General features: G+C 41.0%; 2 protein-coding genes across 8 annotated transcripts in view; one reads left to right on the top strand and one right to left on the bottom strand.

Annotated features, from left to right (window-relative positions):
* The window catches only part of LOC103365927 (bactericidal permeability-increasing protein-like), a 13,231-nt gene extending 2,164 nt beyond the window's left edge, over nucleotides 1-11,067 (top strand). The window contains exons 1-16 of one of the 7 annotated variants that reach the window (XM_008293505.1): nucleotides 1,774-1,855; nucleotides 3,512-3,625; nucleotides 3,728-3,842; nucleotides 3,925-4,056; nucleotides 4,143-4,298; nucleotides 4,418-4,481; nucleotides 6,810-6,870; nucleotides 6,950-7,041; nucleotides 7,136-7,312; nucleotides 7,857-7,916; nucleotides 8,015-8,182; nucleotides 8,279-8,346; nucleotides 8,436-8,478; nucleotides 8,561-8,624; nucleotides 9,644-9,720; nucleotides 9,891-10,100. In XM_008293505.1, the coding sequence (XP_008291727.1) occupies nucleotides 3,520-3,625; nucleotides 3,728-3,842; nucleotides 3,925-4,056; nucleotides 4,143-4,298; nucleotides 4,418-4,481; nucleotides 6,810-6,870; nucleotides 6,950-7,041; nucleotides 7,136-7,312; nucleotides 7,857-7,916; nucleotides 8,015-8,182; nucleotides 8,279-8,346; nucleotides 8,436-8,478; nucleotides 8,561-8,624; nucleotides 9,644-9,720; nucleotides 9,891-9,932 (1,425 nt within the window). In that variant the 5' untranslated portion in view covers nucleotides 1,774-1,855; nucleotides 3,512-3,519 and the 3' untranslated portion in view covers nucleotides 9,933-10,100. Of the gene's footprint in view, nucleotides 1-1,773; nucleotides 1,856-3,511; nucleotides 3,626-3,727; nucleotides 3,843-3,924; nucleotides 4,057-4,142; nucleotides 4,299-4,417; nucleotides 4,482-6,809; nucleotides 6,871-6,949; nucleotides 7,042-7,135; nucleotides 7,313-7,856; nucleotides 7,917-8,014; nucleotides 8,183-8,278; nucleotides 8,347-8,435; nucleotides 8,479-8,560; nucleotides 8,625-9,643; nucleotides 9,721-9,890; nucleotides 10,101-11,018 lie in introns of those variants that run through there. The other 6 variants (XM_008293508.1, XM_008293507.1, XM_008293509.1 and 3 more) reach the window with 6 other exon arrangements.
* cdk5rap1 (CDK5 regulatory subunit associated protein 1) lies at nucleotides 10,711-17,122 on the bottom strand. The gene is made up of 13 exons (XM_008293510.1): nucleotides 16,458-17,122; nucleotides 16,276-16,379; nucleotides 16,164-16,198; nucleotides 15,956-16,056; nucleotides 14,696-14,906; nucleotides 14,480-14,600; nucleotides 13,697-13,927; nucleotides 13,445-13,542; nucleotides 13,283-13,338; nucleotides 12,630-12,760; nucleotides 12,365-12,514; nucleotides 12,061-12,201; nucleotides 10,711-11,236 (listed from the first exon to the last, which is right to left on the bottom strand). Exons 1-13 carry the CDS (start codon nucleotides 16,738-16,740, stop codon nucleotides 11,108-11,110), a joined length of 1,791 nt encoding a protein of 596 aa, XP_008291732.1. The 5' UTR covers nucleotides 16,741-17,122; the 3' UTR covers nucleotides 10,711-11,107.
* Between the last annotated feature and the right edge of the window lie 2,378 nt (nucleotides 17,123-19,500).

Genomic DNA, 19,500 nt, shown 5'->3' with positions numbered 1-19,500 from the left:
CGTGCTCTGGCCATGAGTTCCAACCGGCGTTACCTGGCAGTGTCAGAGTGTGGAGAGAAGGCCTCCATCACCGTGTTGGACCTGCAGCATGAGCAGGGCAGAAAGAGGAAAGTTCTGACTGCAGGAGATATGCTGGTTCAAGAGTTTGTATGCATGGCTTTCTCCCCTGACTCCAAGTACCTGATAGGTCAGGCAGGGGGCCCAGAGTGGATGCTGATCTTCTGGCTTTGGGAGAAACACAAAGTCCTGGCAACAGTGAAGACAACAAGCTCCAGCAATCAGCAAGCTCCAATAGACAGACTGTCTTAAAAACTGCAATACATTTTTAACAAATGTCAGATTTGAGATGAACCCTTTCCAAAGTAGATGTTGCTCTACCAAGTAGGTGACAAAGTAAGTGATAGACCCTTTACTCTCAAGAAATTGTATGAAAGATCCATTGTCTCTGTATTCATTATCTTGTTCCTGCCATAGAGCTTCATTGTTGTCCAAAAAATGTTAAAACACACCAGTGGATCACATCAAATACTCATTAGATTTGTTGACAGTAAGAGAATAATAAAGTAGTGTCAGTGCTGTTTTTAATAACTAGCCAGAGTTACCAACTTATGAATGTGATAAAATAACTCTTAACTTGGGGATCATGAAACCAAATTATGGTAATTTAATGCAGAGATGCCAATGTATGGCAATGGCTTGAAAGAACGAATGGGTACAGTGGTGATTAGGGATCGATCGCTATGGGTTTTTGTTTTGTTTTTTTAGGGCTGATTTCAATACCTGAAATATCGGCTGATTTCAATACCTGAAATCAGCCGATAACTGATATTTGGAACCGATATACATTACATGTAATGTATTAACAGCATAGTAGCTGTTGGCCAATCAACAAAGTTCAACATCGGGAGTAAAGGCCCGTGTCATCATGTTCAAAGTTTATAAAACAGGTTTGTCACTGAAAATATATAGTCACCACACTCAAAGATAATCGAAAGCTTCACCGCATCAACAGAAGACAGTGACAGATTTGAAAGTGCTGCTTTAAACCTGCATTGATACATCTACTAAATGAGGGATGATACAGACCAAAAAGGTGTACGCCATTGCCACAGATAGTGGCGTTGATGTCTATGGCACAGACCACAGACATAATCGATTTGGATTAACTGATCGTCTGTAAATAAAACGTGTAATATCTCAGAAACTATAGCAGCACAAACCAAAATTTTAACGGTACAAACGAAGCACTAACCACTCAGCCTGTTTGCTTGGATCTTTTATGTGGGTGGGGGGTCAGCTTCACTGAGCTACCTAAGCGCTGTCTGCGACCTGCAAGACGGACTTGCGTGGCACATGCCATTCTGCACGTAATTTGGACCCAGACAGGCCATAGGAGCCCGTACGGCCGCTTGTGATTGAGGCTTGAACTCTTGTTTGAGGAACCGGTTTCAGGTATGTGTGCTTACTTTATTGTGTGACACTTGACTGGAAGTTCACATAAGGAACTAGAAAACAGATATCTCAGCAGTAGCACAGACAGAGACAAATAATCTAATACTTTAGGTTTCAGTCTGTCGTTATGCAAACAAAACTCAGATAAGTAATTTCTTCACCACTGTTGGTCTCCTGTAACTTTTGAAAAAAATTGCAAGAGAGCAGAGCGGGATTCAGTCGATAGACATGTCAAACTCCAAGCTTGCTTCATGGCACTGGGTAAGTCCCCCTCGCACAGCTCAGATCCTGAATCAGTAAGTGAATTACAGGCCATGTGCCTCTCTTCCTCTTTTACTCTGTTTTATGAGCAGTCACACCAGTGCACCAGGAGAGATCGTCGGTTCCTGACATACCGGTTCAGGTAAGAGTGAGCTGTGCTCGATTTAGATGATGACATTTTGTAGAGATCTAACAATGACAACCTCAGAAAGTGTTTAACTTAAAATGAAGTGTAATGTCTGAAGCTGTTTCTAACAAATGCAGATTCCTGCTCTTAATCATCCCATTTATTCTGATTTGTTTATTTGTGTAATAAAATATTAATAATAGTACTGACTCAACTAGGAACCCAAGTTAAGACAGATGTGATTCATATTTGTTGCAGCGTTGATGTGTTTTGGGATTTGGGATTTACATTTAGATGAAACATACAGTAGATACTTTTTATCAAAAACGAAGACAGCGATAACAAATGTTTTTGGTTTCATGGTTCATTATGGTTTGTTTCTGCAGAACATTTTCTGTTACACTAAGTTTTGGATGTAGTTTCTGAAGGAACTGAAAATAGCTCACCTTCTCCCTCCCGGCACATCACTCGCAAACCTCCAGTGTCTTAGATTCAATGTTGTTGGACTAGAGTTCAAGGAACATTGCCTGCAAAAGAAAAAAGATAGAACTGGTTAGACTGTTTCACTCTCAGCTGATGGAGCTCTTGATTGTGGGCAAAAAGCATGTAACAGCTTAGAATTTAAAGCCATACGTGTGTGTTTAAAATGAGGTGTTACACGTATACCTTGAAAAACCCAGACTTGTGGACTTTCCACAAAGTGCTTTTTTCATTCGTAAAGCCTGCAACATGTCTATACCGATTCAAAAATTCATATTCAAAGCGGACAAAAACTGTGGACTAGGCCTTGAATCTCAGCCTAATTTAATAAAACTCCAGCTCGCCTGCTGACTTAGTCATGTGATATGTGCAGCAGTAACAGTCGGCTCTTTCACAGGCCTCAACTAAATCCCTCGTCCAACCCAAAGTAAACGTACACAACAACTCAAGTACTATTTTGAGACACTCCCACTATTCTACTCCGGTTCTTCTCTGTCAAGGCCCCTCGGCTTTGGAACGACCTGCCTGAAGAGATAAAGCTCATTGAATCAGTAACTTCTTTTAAATCACTTCTTAAAACCCAATTTCATAGACTCGCCTTCAAGTAAAGTTCTCTTTTATTTCTCTTTTATCAGTCTCTGCCCTTTTAACCATTTTAAACTTTTTACAGCTTGTAGTCCTTCCTTTTATCCCCCTGATCTTAATCTATTTTTATCATTGATTTCCTCTTCAGCTTCTCTTTTAACCAGCTTTTAACTAGCCATCTATTCTGTACATTTTCATTTTTTACAGTGTGTATTCACATGCACTTTTGTTTATTATTTTGTTTTTACCTGTGTTTACCCTGTCCTACCTGATATTTTATGTTCTTCCTATCAAAGCACTTTGTGAATTGTTGTTCTTAAAGGTGCTACACAAAGTTATTATTATTATTACCTACTTTTTCTGACGCAGGATTTTAAACACAGATTTTTTACACTGTTGTATTTATTCATTTATATAGATTTGTGTATTCATCAGTAAATCATGACTTTGAAAAAAATAACCTCTATTGAACATACTCTAAAAAGGAAAGCCTTGATTTATTGGTTTCCAAGAAAACAGCAAAACAGTAGACTCCGGCCTGTGTTATGATGTAGTTTTCACAGAAATATGAGCATTTTGCTGATGATCTTGTCCTTTATCTCCCAGAAGTCAAGATGTACCTGAGGTGCTGGCTGGCTCTGCTGCTGGCTCTAGTCCCTGCGACCTTAAGCACCAAACCTGGACTAAAGATCAAGCTTACAGAAAAAGGCCTTGAATATGGTAAGTATCCTCTTTCAGTTTCAAGTCATACGTGTGTGTATGTGTGTGTGTGGTCATGTGACAGCGCCGAGTTTCATCATTGAATTTTCTTGCCCCCGGTAGGTAAATCACAGAGCATTGCCGCCCTGCAGCAGAAACTCAAATCCATCAAAATCCCCGACATTTCAGGGTCATGGAAGGTGTTGCACATTGGCGTGGTCAAGTACAGATTGTCAAAGTAAGGCACCGGTTTATACAACACAGCATTAAGTTCGGTTGGAAACTGGATTACTGACTGCCCTTGCTTTTGCTTCTTCCAGTATGCAAATAGTCAACATTGGATTACCAAAGACTGAAGTGGATCTGGTGCCAGGTTCTGCAGTTAGACTGTCTATTAGCAACACATTCATCAGCCTGCATGGAAACTGGAAGATCAAGTATTTGCATTATATGTGAGTGAGAAAAGACCTCTTCCTTACACAGTGCATTTACTTTTAAAAATCTTGGCTACAGCAGCGACTCATTTGTCTCTCAACAGGAAGAACAGCGGCTCTTTTGATCTGAATGTGAACAAACTCACAATCACGACAGACATCGCCATCAAGAGTGATGAGACGGGTCGGCCAGCGGTCAGCACTGTCAGTTGCGGAGCCACTGTTGGCAGCTTGACAATCAAGTTCCATGGTGGAGCCAGGTAAGAGAAACACCTGCTGGGCCTTACTGTCAAACCCATGTAAGCGCAAGTTTTTCCCCAGCTTGACTTGTCCTGCTTGACATTTTGCACGCTCATTTGATTCCTGTGGTTTTTTTCAGCTGGCTGTACAATCTCATTAAAGACGTATTAGAAAACAAAGCGCGTAAGGAACTGCAGAAACAGGTGAGGGCAAACCAGCCTTATACAACCCTCTCACAGCCACCCCTACTCAGTGGGGTCACATTCTTTCAAAACCTGTAAATAGCTAGGAAGCAAGCCTAAAATACATTTACAAATTAAAATATGCCAGTGTTTCTTCCTTTGTGTACAAATCTGACCATCCAACACGAGAGTACAACAAACAATGATGAGGAAAAGACTTAAAATTGGTGATAAACCTTACAGCACGGTGATACACTGAATCTAAAACACTCAGGCTTCAAGCAGAAGCATTCATATATACCGTGTCACCATAGTCCAACATAAAAGTGGACATAAAAGTGGCGGCAATAAGTCTCTTTTTGGCCTCAAAGGACAGGCAAGACTTGCTTCTAAAGTAAAAATCCAGTTTCAATTTTAGTCTCTTTGCCAGCTGCTGGATGTGAGGTGTGAAGGAGAGACAGTCATCGATTAGAATTCCAAGGTATTTATACTGAGACACTGTTTCGATCTGCACACCCTGAGAAGAGGTGATTGCAGGCAGGTTCAGTGGTTTTGACTTGGAATTTGAAAACAACATGAATTTGGTTATGCTTGAATTTAAAACATGTTTTAAGTCAAAGACATTTGACTGGACGATATTAAAAGTAGTTTGCAGCTGGGATATAGCCGGTTCTGGTGTGGATGCTGAGGTGTATATCACTGTGTCATCTGCATAAAAATGAAAATTGGCATTGGAAACATTATCAGTAATATTGTTTATGTATATGATAAAGAGGAGTGGTCCTCGAACCGACCCCTGTAGAACGCCCTTGGTCATTTCTAAACTGCTGGAGGTGAGTCTGTTTGCTTGTACACACTGAGTTCTATGTGAGAGATAGTTGTCAAACCAGTTGACGGAATGTGGAGAAAGTTCGATTCTGAGAAGTCTTAGTTTTAGAAGCGTATGATCAACTGTATCAAAGGCTTTGGATAGGTCAATGAAAAGAGCTGCACAGTGATGCTTACTGTCAAGAGAGTCAATGAAGTCATGTATTACTTTTAAAGCTGCAGTAGTTGTACTGTGTGATTTCCTAAAACCAGATTGATAGACAGATAAATTATTGTTGCTGTTAAGAAATTCCTTGAGTTGATTACTGATGAGTTGTTCCTGAACCTTGGCCAAGACAGACAGTTTGGAGATGGGACGGTAATTATTCAGTACTGAGGGATCGCCCCCTTTAAACAGGGGGAAGACAGAGAAAGGAGTAAAACTAAAGGACTGATCTGGTAAGGGATAACCGTCGTGGTGAAGAGAGAGCTGAGCCACAAGGCAAAGCTCTTGATTTACCAGTCCATCTTCATCCCAACCCTCCCCTATGGTCACGAGCTTTGGGTCATGACCGAAAGAACGAGGTCGCGGATACAAGCGGCCGAAATGAGCTTCCTCCGCAGGGTGGCTGGGCTCAGCCTTAGAGATAGGGTGAGGAGCTTGGACATCCGGAGGGAGCTCGGAGTAGAGCCGCTGCTCCTTTGCGTCGAAAGGAGCCAGTTGAGATGGTATGGACATCTGTTTCGGATGCCTCCAGGGAGGCTTCTTCTGGAGGTTTTCCGAACACGTCCACCTGGAGAACCCGGGGCAGACCCAGGACCCGCTGGAGAGATTATATCTCTCGGCTGGCCTGGGAACACCTCGGGATCCCCCAGGCAGAGCTGGAAAGCGTCGTCGGGGGGAGGGAGGTCTGGGACGACCTGCTCCACCTGCTGCCCCCGCGACCCGACCCCAGATAAGCGGAAGACGATGGATGGATGGATGGATGGATGGATGGATGGAATTTTTCTTTTTCCCCTGTGCAACAAATTGGTCAATTGGGATGAAATCAGTTGTGTACAGGAGATTCCGCACGGTCAATTCAACAAGCACAAAATGGGATTTTTAAAGTGTGCATGTGGCATAATTTGCAAAAGCCTTCGTGAGCCCTCTGGATTTCCTCCAAATTTCTCTCAGATTGACAAGTTTGTTCTGAAACACCAGCAAAGTAACTGTCAGACTTTAAACACAGGAGGGCTCAAGTTCCCAATGACACCACACCCAAATGTGATATGAACATTTTCATACATATTACATATTCAAGGAGCAAACCTTCCTCTGTCAGTACGGTGCTCTTTTGCCTAATTTTGATATTCTTAAAACAAAGTTAGAAATTATGGACAAAGCAGCAGAAGTTGTGGATAAAATATGCATTTAAGTGAAGGCACGACTGTTGATTGATTCTAAAATGCTCCATATCCACTTTTCATCAGGTCAGAAATCATTGTGTACTTCTTTTTTGGAGTCTAGAAATAGTGTTGTTCTGTTCTTTGTTGTTGCAGATCTGCCCTCTGGTGACCGAAGCAGTGTCTGATTTAAACCCTCAGTTGAAAACTCTCAACGGTAAAACATCCCGTACTGTCGGCCATTCTTTAAACTCGGCTGGTGTTGAGCGTGTAAGTGACTTTCCGTTTTGCTCTAGTCCTTGCCAAGGTGGACCAGTATGCAGAGATCGAATACTCCATGGTGTCGTCGCCCACCATTTCAAACTCCTCTGTGGAGCTCAGCTTGAAGGTGACGAAATGTGCATCACTATACACATAGCTGAAGATGCAGTTTTGTTAGAAACTGTCATCACATATTTTAATGTGCGTCTGTTGGCTTTTAGGGGGAATTTTACAACATTGGGAAGCACCAGGAGCCTCCGTTCTCCCCTGCAGACTTTTCCCTGCCGCCCCAGATCGACAGAATGTTGTACATCGGCGTGTCTGTCTTCACCGCCAACTCTGCAGCCTTCGTCTATAACAAAGCAGGAGCCCTCAGCCTGTACATCACCGACGACATGGTACGCCGCCTCCTCCTAACACGCTAACACAGTGGTTCCCAAACTGGGGGTCGGGACCCTCATGGGGGTCCCAAGATAATCTCAGATCATTGTAAAAAAGAAAAAAAGGAAAAAAGGAAAAAAATAATAATGAAGCCTACATTTATCAAATAAATTTGTATTATTCCCACTTCTTTTTTGAACTTGTTAATATTATGATTTAATTATGCGATATTATTATTCTTTTTTGCTATTTTTAAAATTATTTTCTTTTTTTTATATATATATTTTTTCCCTTTCATTTGTTCGAAATAAATTCAAATAATTCATTCATGTACATGTGAATGTAAAGAGATGAATCTGTGGCATTAACAAATTAATTTTTAACAGTAATGCATGAACAAAAAAGTTATTACTCATGCTATATTAAAAATTCAAATTGGGGGGTCACGAACACAAACTTCTGTTATCTTGGAGGTTGTGGCTCAAACAGTTTGAGAACCTCTGCTCTAACGCAACCTGCTTCCATAGCGTCACGCTGATCCGTCCTTCTCTGTCACAACAGATCCCACAAGGCTCTCCTTTCCGACTCAACACCAAAACATTTGGAATCTTCATCCCACAGGTGACAATGTGTTAAACTCATTTTAGAAGCGTTGACACTTGTCCTAGTTTGTACACAATTAGTATTACTATGCATGTCTTGTTTTTTTGTTTTTCAAGATTGCGAAGCAATTTCCAGGTCTGATGATGAAACTGTTGGTGAAGACAGTGAAAGATCCCATCATTACTTTTCAACCCAACAACGTGACGGTTCAGGCCACCGCCACAGTGACAGCCTACGCTATCCAACCCAACGCCACACTTGCCCCTCTTTTTGTTCTAAACTTGGTAGGTTACACAGTTGAAAGAATGACAAAATTATTATTTTAAGACCCTGTGTCATTTAGAAAAACACTCTTGTTTTTGCCACTGTTGTCCTGACAGGAGACCAGCGTCAGCGCCCATGTGTTTGTTAGTGGAATGAGCCTGGCTGGAGACGTCGCCCTCAACAAGTGAGTTACTAAAAAAAACAGACACAAATGGAGCCAAAAGGTCTTTGTTCAGACTAACATCACGTTCTAATTTTGCCCAATTTGCGCAGAATCAATCTGACCCTGGCCACAAGTTACGTAGGAGACTTTCAGGTGAGAAGCTGCATTTTAACACACACCACTGTGTCCACCATCAGCGACGACTTAGTAAACCAACCCTAACCCTATCCTACAGTTCAAACCTCTGGACAACATGTTCCAAATGGTCCTCAAAGTGGTGGTGATACCGAAACTGAATGGTGAGTCGGACTTTTCACTTCTGTAAGTGCATTTCTTTATTTAGGTGAAATACAAGGACCACACCAGTGAGTTTGGGTCATCTGCGCTTGCTTCTTGTATCTCTTAGGGCTGATTATAAAATTCTGTTATATACCAAGTTCTACATTGATTAAGGTTATGAGATATATTGCAGATTCTTCCATCTGCAAGCTGATGATAACTATAGTCTGATGATTGTCTGAGGTCCTGAGATAAAAAGGAAATTTGGCTTTTAACTATTTAACACATTACAGCTTTTAGAATTGCAACATTTGGTTTTAGGAAGCTTTGTGTTTTGTAGAGTTGACATACAGTCGTCCTCAAATGTATTCATACCCTCCTATTAAAGAAGGAAAAAAACAGCTGTCACTGAAATAAGGTGAACTTGACAAAAGTAACAATAAACACACATGTAATGAAAATCATGACATTGCTTTGGAATTGTGGTTCAACAGAAATATAAAAAACAAGCATGATGGGACCCGTAAACTAATATTTTATTGACCAACCCTTTGAGCCAATCACTGCAGTCAAGTGTTTTCTGTAACTCTCAGTCAGACTTCTACACCTGTTGACAGATATTTAGATTCACTGCTCATCAGCAAAGTGCTCTAATTTGTTCGGGACAATTTTGTTTGTTTTGAATTATTCTTTTCAACCAGAATTCAAAAGCAATGTCTTATTTCACTAAATTATAATTCAGCAAATTTTCATTTATTATTACTTTTTTCTGTTTCTAGTTATTTTAGTGACTATTGTGAATTTTGCCTTTTCTTTAATAGAAGGGTCTGAATAAATATGAGGACCACTGTATTATCTTTTGATTTTATTGTAATTGGATTGTTAAATGTTTTGTAGTTATTATGTTTTTCCATGTTTGTCTGTTTCATAATTTCTGTTTTATGTAAAGCATTTTGAGCTTTTATATACGAACACTGCTGGTAAATATCACTGTGCTGTTGTGACCATCTGATCTAACGGTATGAATTTTACTTCATAGCTCAACTTGGTAAAGGACACCCCCTCCCTACATTTGGAAAGACGAAGCTTGTGAACACCCAGCTTCAAGTCCTAAAGGTCAGAGGCTTGATATTTTCTATGAAACAGCGTATTTGTGAGCTTGTTGTATTTCTTATATGACGTCATGAGACGTAATGTGGCGTTTAGAACTTTGTAGAAAACATCTTGAATGTCTAACTGGTGAACAGAATTCATAACCTCAAAGCTGTTAACTATATCTTTTTTAGGACTACATGCTGATTGGGACAGATGTTCAGTTCACAGGCTGAACTGCATTCCAGAGGATTGTCTTCTGCACTTGGGTATGCCGCAATAAAAGCACAATCACAGCTGGAGAACAACTACCAGACACAAATTTTAAAGAAGCATCTAAATTAATTTAAATTCTGCAACAAGAATGATAATAATAAAGATCTACAGCTTTGGATATCACCTTAGATTTCTCAATGGTGTGTTTTCTGTATATTCTTTTCCTTCCCTGAGCTGTGGATGAGAGCAGCAGAGTTGCTGCAGTCTTGTCATAGCAGGAAAAAAAAAAAACTGCAGGACGCGGTTTGCTGCTGTCACCACAATACTGTCTTCTGAAAGAACATGCTCCTTACGAAGCATTTCACAGCACTTTCTGCTGCTGACTTTAGGTGAATTCTCACTCACAGTTCCCAACTTTGTGGCTCACAGAGCGATTCTACAAATGTGCTGATTGGTGACATTTTCATGGCAGTGTGGAGAAGCCAATAAAAATGGCACAGCATCAATCAAACACCACCGCTTCAGACAAAACGCGTCACAGTGCTGTGATTAAAGTCTCCTCACGGGGGTGAATCAAACGCCTAAAAAACTCATCTGTGTGTCAAAACCTTTGAAAGATTGTACCATGAAAATAATCTGCTTTGAAATGACTACACTGATGCTTCCTTCCTTGCTGCACCGCGAGCACACCGGCTCACCTACGAGTCTGATCACACTACTTCATGTTAATTCATGTTAATACAAGTTGCAATCAGAAGCCATTTCTTAAGAAGAATAAAGACACAGAAAACCCTATCCTGCATGTTTACATCTGTATTTTTTGAGCAGTCTCAAGGTGAAACCCCTCAGCAACCCCTCAGCAACCCCTCAGCAACAATGTCGACTTATTGTATCACTCAAGATATGTTTTTCCACATTTGAAGAATAATGACAGGTTAACAAGGCAAATAAAAGTGATTTTCACCAGAGGGCTGGTTTGAACAAAGTATATATCATCCTCTTTAATAAATAGTTCAACATGTACATAGACACATACACATAGTTGGTAGTGAATGTAAATAACAGTATAGCTGGTAACAGCAGTCCAAGTGACAAATATGAGCAAAATTCCCACAAGAAATACAGCCTCAGTGCATTTTTCGAAGTCAGACAACAGAAGTAAGGAAAGGTGCCTCGATAACTGTTTCATGTGGTGTCACCCGAGTGAATCAGCGACGTACATGGATCGTGGTTCTGTCCGAGTCTCACCGTGCTTCGCTGAGCCTCTCAGGGACGCGTGACTGAGGGCTCGACCTCTCAGGCTCTGGGAGCTGGCCGATGAAACCTGCAGCCAGAAGAATGAACGATTGAATGCAGAAATGTTAGAAAGCGATTGATCTTTACAGTGACGACTGTTGAAATAACCACTGACAGCTAGGAACCTGTTCATGCTGTAATCTTGGCTCGTTGATGTTGCAGTTGATAGGCCACAACAACACATGGGTTTTATCTTGGGATGAGTGTACAGACATTTCCAAACATGTTTTTAATTTACCGTAAATTCTGGACTATAAGCCGCTACTTTTTTCACACGCTTTGAACACTGCGGCTTAAGTTGTACGAATTTGCCTCGAGACAAAAGTGACATTGAGAGAGACAAAGAAATACAGAGGAAGTGTGTGATGAAGTAATTCTGAGGCTGTTTAATTCCGACACTGAAGAAGACGACTTTAGTGGTTGTAGTGAGCAGGAGGAAGATGAAGATAGTGATCAATGACTTTTCCTGGTAGGCTGCCGTATTTTTTGTTTTTTTTAACCAGCCGTGTTACAGGCACTGTTCGGAAAAAAGCATTTACTTAATTAAAAGTAAAACAATCTTTCTTTGTAAATATCTCCTATGACAACATGGACACCTGCAGTTATATATGTACAAAACTTGTTTTCTTTTTAAAGTTGCAGCCTATATTCAGACGCGCTCAATAGTCCGGAATTTACGGTAATCACTACTCAGTTTTAGAGGACAACAGCAACATGGTTTTTAAAAGACTGTTAACATACTCTGTCTTTGACATTAAATAAACACACATCCACATATTTGAGATAAATCCATATCCATAGTTAACATCAGCAGTCAGGCTCTATTCTGTACCTGTATGAACTTGAGCCTACCTTCACAAGCACATAGTCTCCAGCACAGATTGGTGCCGAGCCGGACTCCGCAGCCTGAACAGCAATATCCTCTTTGGGGAAAATCACTTTCATATTGCCGTCAGTTCTCCCACACAGGTCCTCAGCAGATCTTTTACTTTCCTGCACAAAAATGGAAACCAGAGTTGAACAGTATTGCACGGTAACAGGTTAAAGGAACCCGGTGCAGTGATACAGGAGTATGACTTTTACTTTTTTACTTTTACATATCCTATGTTTAAAAAGAGGGCTTTCATCACATGTGCCTCCTGTGTGCAGTACTCACTCCCTCCACCAGTACGAGCTGTGTGCTGCCGATGAGGCTGCTGTTGACCTTCATGGCTTCTTCCCTAAATACGCCGATGCACTCCTCCAGTCTGCGCTGCTTCACCTCTGGTGGTACGTCATCTTGCAGCTGATGAAAGGCGTGGGTTTTCTACGCACGACGACCGCAAGAGGGCAGGTTAAACAAAACGACGAAGTTCAATTATTTCTGAGCTTGGATGTCTTTTTAAAAGGCAGTGCAGACTAGTGGTGGAACAGCAGCTCACCTTTCGCATGCTGTAGGCAAAGAGGAAACCCACATTGTAGCCCACCTCCCTGATTAGAGACAGCGTCTGCTGATGGTCATCCTCGGATTCGCCACAGAAGCCTGAGATGAAGTCACTGCTGAGACTCACACCTGGAACACAAACATGACTAATGTTAAACAAATGAGGGATTTCCAGTAATTTGCCATGAACTGAATGCGATTAGACATTAGATGCAAAAGTCAATGTGCATCTGTCCATCCATTTTCTATACCTGCTTAGTGTACATGAGATGTTTTTCTACACGCACTGAGCTTTTTAAACCACCCGTTCCACTGAGATACCTGTGGATTACATAAAGAAAGGTCTTTTTCCTGTAGTATTTGGGTTTTCTTTTCTTTTGGTCATGTCTGGGTAGACCAGCTCAGCCAGTCTATAAGCTGCTCACTGAAAAGCTAGAAGTATGCAAACGGCTTTTCAAGGTCAGAAAGTAGCTAGATTTTGTCAAGAAGCTTATATGTGAAAATAAGATCTCCCTTTTATGCACTCACATCCAAATCACACGACAATCAACTGTCAGAAGTGGTTTCTGTAGTGACTTCTATCTTGTGCAACTTGAGAAGGTCTTTGCTCAGGTGACAAATCAAAGAGCAAACTTTATTTTTGCAGCCTACCTGGGATGATCTGCTTAATGTTTTTCACAAGCTCAAGGTAGGCCTCTCTGGTGTAACTGTACATAAAGAGAAAATACATGTTATTATAACACTCACATTTTTAGAGATACTACAAAATGAATCGCTTTGACTATTTAATTTCAAAAGAAACTGATTTCTCACCCGCGGCGCATTGCTTTCAGAACCTGGCTGCTTCCACTCTGGGCTGGAAGGTGGATCTGCTTGCAAATGTTCCCTCGATCCGCAATCAGATGCAAAACCTGCAAACACCAACTTGCAGATCAGGTCAGGAAGCCAAATGAGCCAGAATGAATTATTGACAGAAACTACCACAGTTGTGTCTCAAAATGACAGAAAACATCTATATTTACAACCTGATAGCTGGAAATCAACACACGGTGTAGCATCATGTACCTCATCGGGGAAATCCTTGGGATGAGGAGAAGTGAATCTGATCCTCATATCAGGATCGATGCGTGACACTTGGTCCAGCAGGTCGGAGAAGCGCAGACCTCCCTGTTTTAATCTGTAGACGGTCTTAAAGCCTCGGCTGAGCCTGGTCGCGTCTGAGCCACAGAACTGTTGCTCTGACGTGTCCCTGTAGCTGTTGACATTCTGACCCAGCAGCGTCACCTCCTTCACACCCTGACAACACAAAGACACACACACAGGACTAGAGCATTTGCTGTTTCAGAATAGATCATGTTTACAGCTCATGACAGTAAGCCACAGACTTTCTACAAGAAAAACGGAAGTGGGGCGACTTCTCTGGTTGCAAAAAGAAGTCTCATTGTATAGATGTCGATGAGAAAATGACTCTACTTGTCACTGTGGACTCAATCACAGGAAGACTTTTTAATAGAACATTCATTTTGTAAATGATGGTGCTGTTTAGAGTGAAACAGATGATAAAGCAGAGCATGTTTTAAGGTGGTGCTAACTATGGTGTTCTGAGGTTCTCCAATCGGATCCATCGTTTGCCTATTAACTCCGGTTTCAAAAGACTAACATGATGACCAAACTCAAGGGGTGACATCATGTCCATCTTTTATATACAGTCCATGGTAGGAACCTTTTACTATTAAACTCTTCACAAGGTTCTGGTGTGCTTATTTTATTCTACCACTGCATGTCTACTTGTTTTAAATAAGTGTCGGGCTTTAACTGACCGAGCAGATTGTTGACGTCATGACTTACCTGGTCAGACAGCATGCGAACTTCCTCAAGGATGGAGCTAACAGGTCGACTCCTCTCCCTACCTCGGGTGAAGGGAACAATGCAGTAACTGCACATGTTGTCGCAGCCTCGCATGATGGACCTGCCGGCACACAGGAAGCACACAGAATCATCAGTGGACACAATATAAAAAGACGTAGTGTTACAAGAAGTCTGGAGGGTGAATAAACAACGTACACAAAAGCGCTGTATCCCCGAGGAGCGTGGTGGACCGGCATGACGTCGGCGTACGTCTCCTCTAAAGACAGCAGCACGTTGCTGGCCTGAATTCCTCCGTCAGCGACAGTCAAGAGACGGGGAAGGTCGCGGTAAGCATCGGGACCAGCGAGGACATCGACCAGCTTTTCTCGCTCCAGAAGCTCCGTCTTCAGTCTCTCCGCCATGCAGCCTGGACAGATGGACACCCAGAAATATGTCTCTGAAACCTCTGTATGCGGCGACGTTACCAGTTCACACACTAGTAGGACTCCTGAAATTTGACTGCGTTGAACAAACAAATCTAGAATATTGTGTTCTTTCCTTTAAAGCTTTCACACACAGCAGCATGATCCACACTGTCTCCAAACTGAGGGAGGGGCTGCACGCAAGTTACTCAGGTGGCACAGCAGCAGCAACTTCAATAACTGTTTACATCCTCTGACGTACCATAGTGATCGTACCCATCCGAAATGCTTCCACTGCACGGTTTTTAAATCGTTAGCACCTTAGCGGCCGTGCTCATGGTGAGTCCTGCACCATCAGGGCATTTTTAATTTAATCAAGAGCCCAAATATAATATTCTCTAGAAAATCACTGTGTTTTTTCATTTTGATGTGAGAGTTTTCAGTTTTGCTGCTTAAATGCAATTCAATTTAGTAGAATTATTGCTTAATTATCACCTAAGACAATCAAAAAATGAGGCAACACACAAACAGCCTAATAAAGAAAACGTCATTTATGCACTATAAGTTTGTAGAAGCTTTAGTTGGGTCTGTACAAGATCTTTTCTTTTTTTCGTGTGACAGGAATGTCAGTGCTTACTTACTGAATCAATTAAAAGCAATTCATTTAAATGTTGCATCATCCAAATTACTAAAAGGTACAGAAAGTGCACAAATGAAATCAAATAAAAATGAGAACCTTGGTGGCAAATTTAATTTGAGACATTAGACTCTGAAATTTCACCAATAAGGTCGAGGGGAAGGGAATTAAGTTTTTCTTCTTGTTCAAAAAAGGACAAGATTCAGCTGTAACATCTCAATCAAGAAATTATTTCTTTGTACTTTGGGCAATATGCATCCACAGAACACAATGTGCACAGTTTTCATTGAACTATATCCGACTAAGAAAGCATCCCGATATCTGCGAGGTCTGTAATCCTCCACCTCACGGGACATAATCTCCCCTCCTCACAAACCCAAGCTGAATCCCTGTGGGTACATTTCCCAGGTAACTTACCCAAAATCCCAATTTTCATTGGCGTCTGAGTCTTTAATCGTTTCTTCTTCATGGCTGTTAGTTGTTGTAGTCTATTCCAAATTGTCTGTTCGGCCTTTTCTCTGTTAAAGAAAGAGTTTCGTTGTTTCCGTTAGTTTGAGCAAATCAGCTGTCCGAGACTTAAAAACACACTTTCAAAGCCATTCTTTCCAGTTTGTTATCCTCTCACCTTATGGAGCACGTCACCAGAAGGACAACGTCCGCCTGCGAGTACAGAAGAACTGTGAGCTCCAAACACGTGATATTAAAATGGCAAAAACATAAACACAGGTCAACTGTACCTCATTTAAATGAACTGTGCGTTGGTATCCTTTCTTCTGGAGGATGGACCAAGCTATCTCTGTGTCGTTTACATTCATTTGGCATCCATAGGTTTCAAAATACACTGAAAAAGAAAAAGCAAAACACCACTTTAGCATTGTCCCAATTCATTTACAGAAGCCTTTCAGTCATGCAGACTCACCTTTCCGTGAGTTTCCCATCTCCAGGTCTTCAGGAAGATACTCATGTCTGTGTGAAAGTTCTCCATCAACATCACAACTGATCTTTTTATTGGTATTAACTCCTTTGATGAAATCCTGAAAGCTTGGACCAGAGGATATCTGACTCTTGAACTTGCCTACAGTTGTCCTCCTCTCTGTTGAAGTGACAGCTGACTTAGAACAGTACCTGGGCTGGATACACCTGACAGGTATCCACCGGTGGGGGATGCTCAACAAGGGTTTTAAAGTCCTGACGTATTCCATGTTCAGACAGACTTCTCCTGTAGCTCCACGTAAACAACCATTTACTGCAGTTAGCCGCTAACAAACACTTGTTGTCTAAGTTAGCTTAGAAGTTACGTTGACTAAATGTCACATAAAAACCGTTTAGTGTGCAAAATTAAAAATGTCGCAACATACTAATCATAGTTTTAGGGGAAAACTGGACTTTTTAGCTCTTACTGCGTCACCACAGCTTCCATAAATCACTTTTTGTGTTTCACGTTAGTCCGAATTTAGCGGCAGACGAATTATTTTAGCTTGTTTTCTCACTGTTTCGGTTGACTTTTAGCGGTCACGACTGACGCAAGATTTACAAATACACTAATAAATCCTCATGCATCCAGCGCTGTCCGTTCGCCAAAAACATCCGTCCACAGTGGTGCGTCCAACTTCACGGTCCGACTTGAAACGCGCGTCGACATGAAGCAACTTTCCGCATGTCACAACTTAAGGTGACTTTATCTGGTTTGTACTGTATGTATGCAATAAACCTCAGCACATAAAACATAACAGACATTAACAAACTAAAACACAGAATTAAAAGAACAAAAAAACTACATACACAGTATCAACCTGTTGGATTAAACTAAAATGAAAACCTATGAAAGGCTGAATGAAGGGTGTGTTATATTTTTGTGGGGTTTTTTTTGTTTGTTTGTTTGTTTTGACTGTGTTTTAAAAAATATTTTTAATTACTAGCAGTATATTCTTTTATCTAGCCGTGCTTTAGCGCATTAATTACTAGTTATGTTGGTCCTAACATTTTTGGGTCTATTATCCAACTCGGTCCAGTGTGATTTTTTTTGTTTGTTTTTTTTGTATTTGTTTTCTAATACTTTTGATCATTCAAAGCTGTTTTATCTGATTTGAAATTTAAGAATGTGTATCTGTTATATATATTTTTCCTTAAGTAGCTAAAAAAATAAAAATAAATAAATCTGGTAATAACATGGTCGTAACTAAGAATTTGGTTACAAAGCAAAATACAATCAAACCAAGGTGGTAACAAAACAAAAATAATAATTATAATTCATCTTTAGACACAGATGAATTTGTTCAGAATTTGTTCAGATGAGGTCCAGCATGTTTGGTGTTAACTGGATCAGGACCATAACAGTGAATGTGTAGTCCTGACACTGAAGCACATAGGTGGAAATGTGATGATATGGGGATGCATGAGTGCAGAAGGTGTTGATGGCACCATGAAGACCTGTAGATATACCAAAAATACTGGCTGACAAGTTTGCTGAGGCTTGGTGGAAGAGGACTATTCCAGCACTATAATGATCAAAAACAAACTGCTAAGATCACACAATAGTTTCTAAAGAAAAAACAAAGTCAAAACTATGATCTGGCCGAGTATGCAACCTGAAACTAATGTAATAGAACCCTTATAGGGTATTTTAAAGAGAAACATCACCATCCTTCAATAAACTGCATCTGAAAAAAACACTGAAGAAGAATGGCAGCATACTCTTCAGACATTTGGGATCCTCCATGCCAATGAGGATTAAGTCCATCCATCCATCCATTATCTATACACTGCTTAATCCTCACTAGGGAATGATGCTTTGTCCATCCATCCATCCATCCATCCATCCATCCATTATCTATACACTGCTTAATCCTCACTAGGGTCACGGGGGGCTGGAGTCTATCCCAGCTGACTCAGGGTGAAGGCAGGGGACACCCTGGACAGGTCACCAGTCTATCACAGGGCTACACTTAGAGACAGACAACCAAGCACACTCACATTCACACAATTTAGAATCACCAATTTACCTCAACATGTTTTTGGACTATGTGGGAGGAAGCTGGAAACCTGGAGAGAACCCACGCTGCACGGGGAGAACATGCAAACTTCACGCAGAAAGATCCCGGGTGTCCTCACTGGGACATGAACCAGCAACCTTCTAGTTGTGATGCAACGATGTTAACATCCCATGCAGGATTAAGTCTGTAATCAAAAATAAAGGTGAGTACTGAAAAAGTGTTGGAAAAAAAATAAAATATTTGAATCTCAATTCTGACTTTTTTGTACCAAGCTCCGACAGTGGGACCTGTGTTTTTACTATAACAAATCTGAAAACTGTTCATTTCTTAATTTTACACCAGCAAATACCCTACTGTTCAACTCAAAGCATTGTATTATTTCATCACATGTCAAACACTTCTCGTCATATTTTCTTACATTTTTGAATTCTTGTGCTTATATTTGGTATTTCTGTCTTCATTTATGGCATGGCAAAAAATAAAAAATAAAAAACTGAATCTGAGTAAGTGAGACAAAAGGAGAGTGCATGCAGACAGCTCAGCTCAAGGAGAGAGAGACAGCGAGAGGGCGATCATGTGTGATGTGGGAGTGACTGGGAGCCACAGGTTCAGTATAAACTGACCATGGATGCAGGACGAACCAACAGTGCCGTTCCCGTGTTTCTTTCTTACAGTCTTTCCTGGCAGTGAGAGATGATGATGAGACTGGAAGGCACCAAATAGAGGAACTGCAGGGACGCTCAGTATTTGCACGGTAAGTAACTCTGACAGTGTAAATTCATTTTATGGGCGTACACTTGTAACATCTGAGCTTTTAAATGTTGATCTGTCTCATCACCAGCGTTCATGTCTGCGTGACTCAACTTCAACTTCCATTTGCGATGAGGATGGTTGAAGGAAACTGTGGTTTCAGCATTTTTTCTTTTTCTTCAAATGTAATCTCTACTGTCATTTCTTCTGGCTGTCCAC

The sequence above is a fragment of the Stegastes partitus genome, unplaced genomic scaffold, assembly GCF_000690725.1.
Source record: "Stegastes partitus isolate 25-593 unplaced genomic scaffold, Stegastes_partitus-1.0.2 Scaffold889, whole genome shotgun sequence".
Lineage (NCBI taxonomy): Eukaryota > Metazoa > Chordata > Actinopteri > Pomacentridae > Stegastes > Stegastes partitus.
Note: the sequence above shows the minus strand (reverse complement) of the source record. Positions and strands in the feature narration are given on the sequence as shown.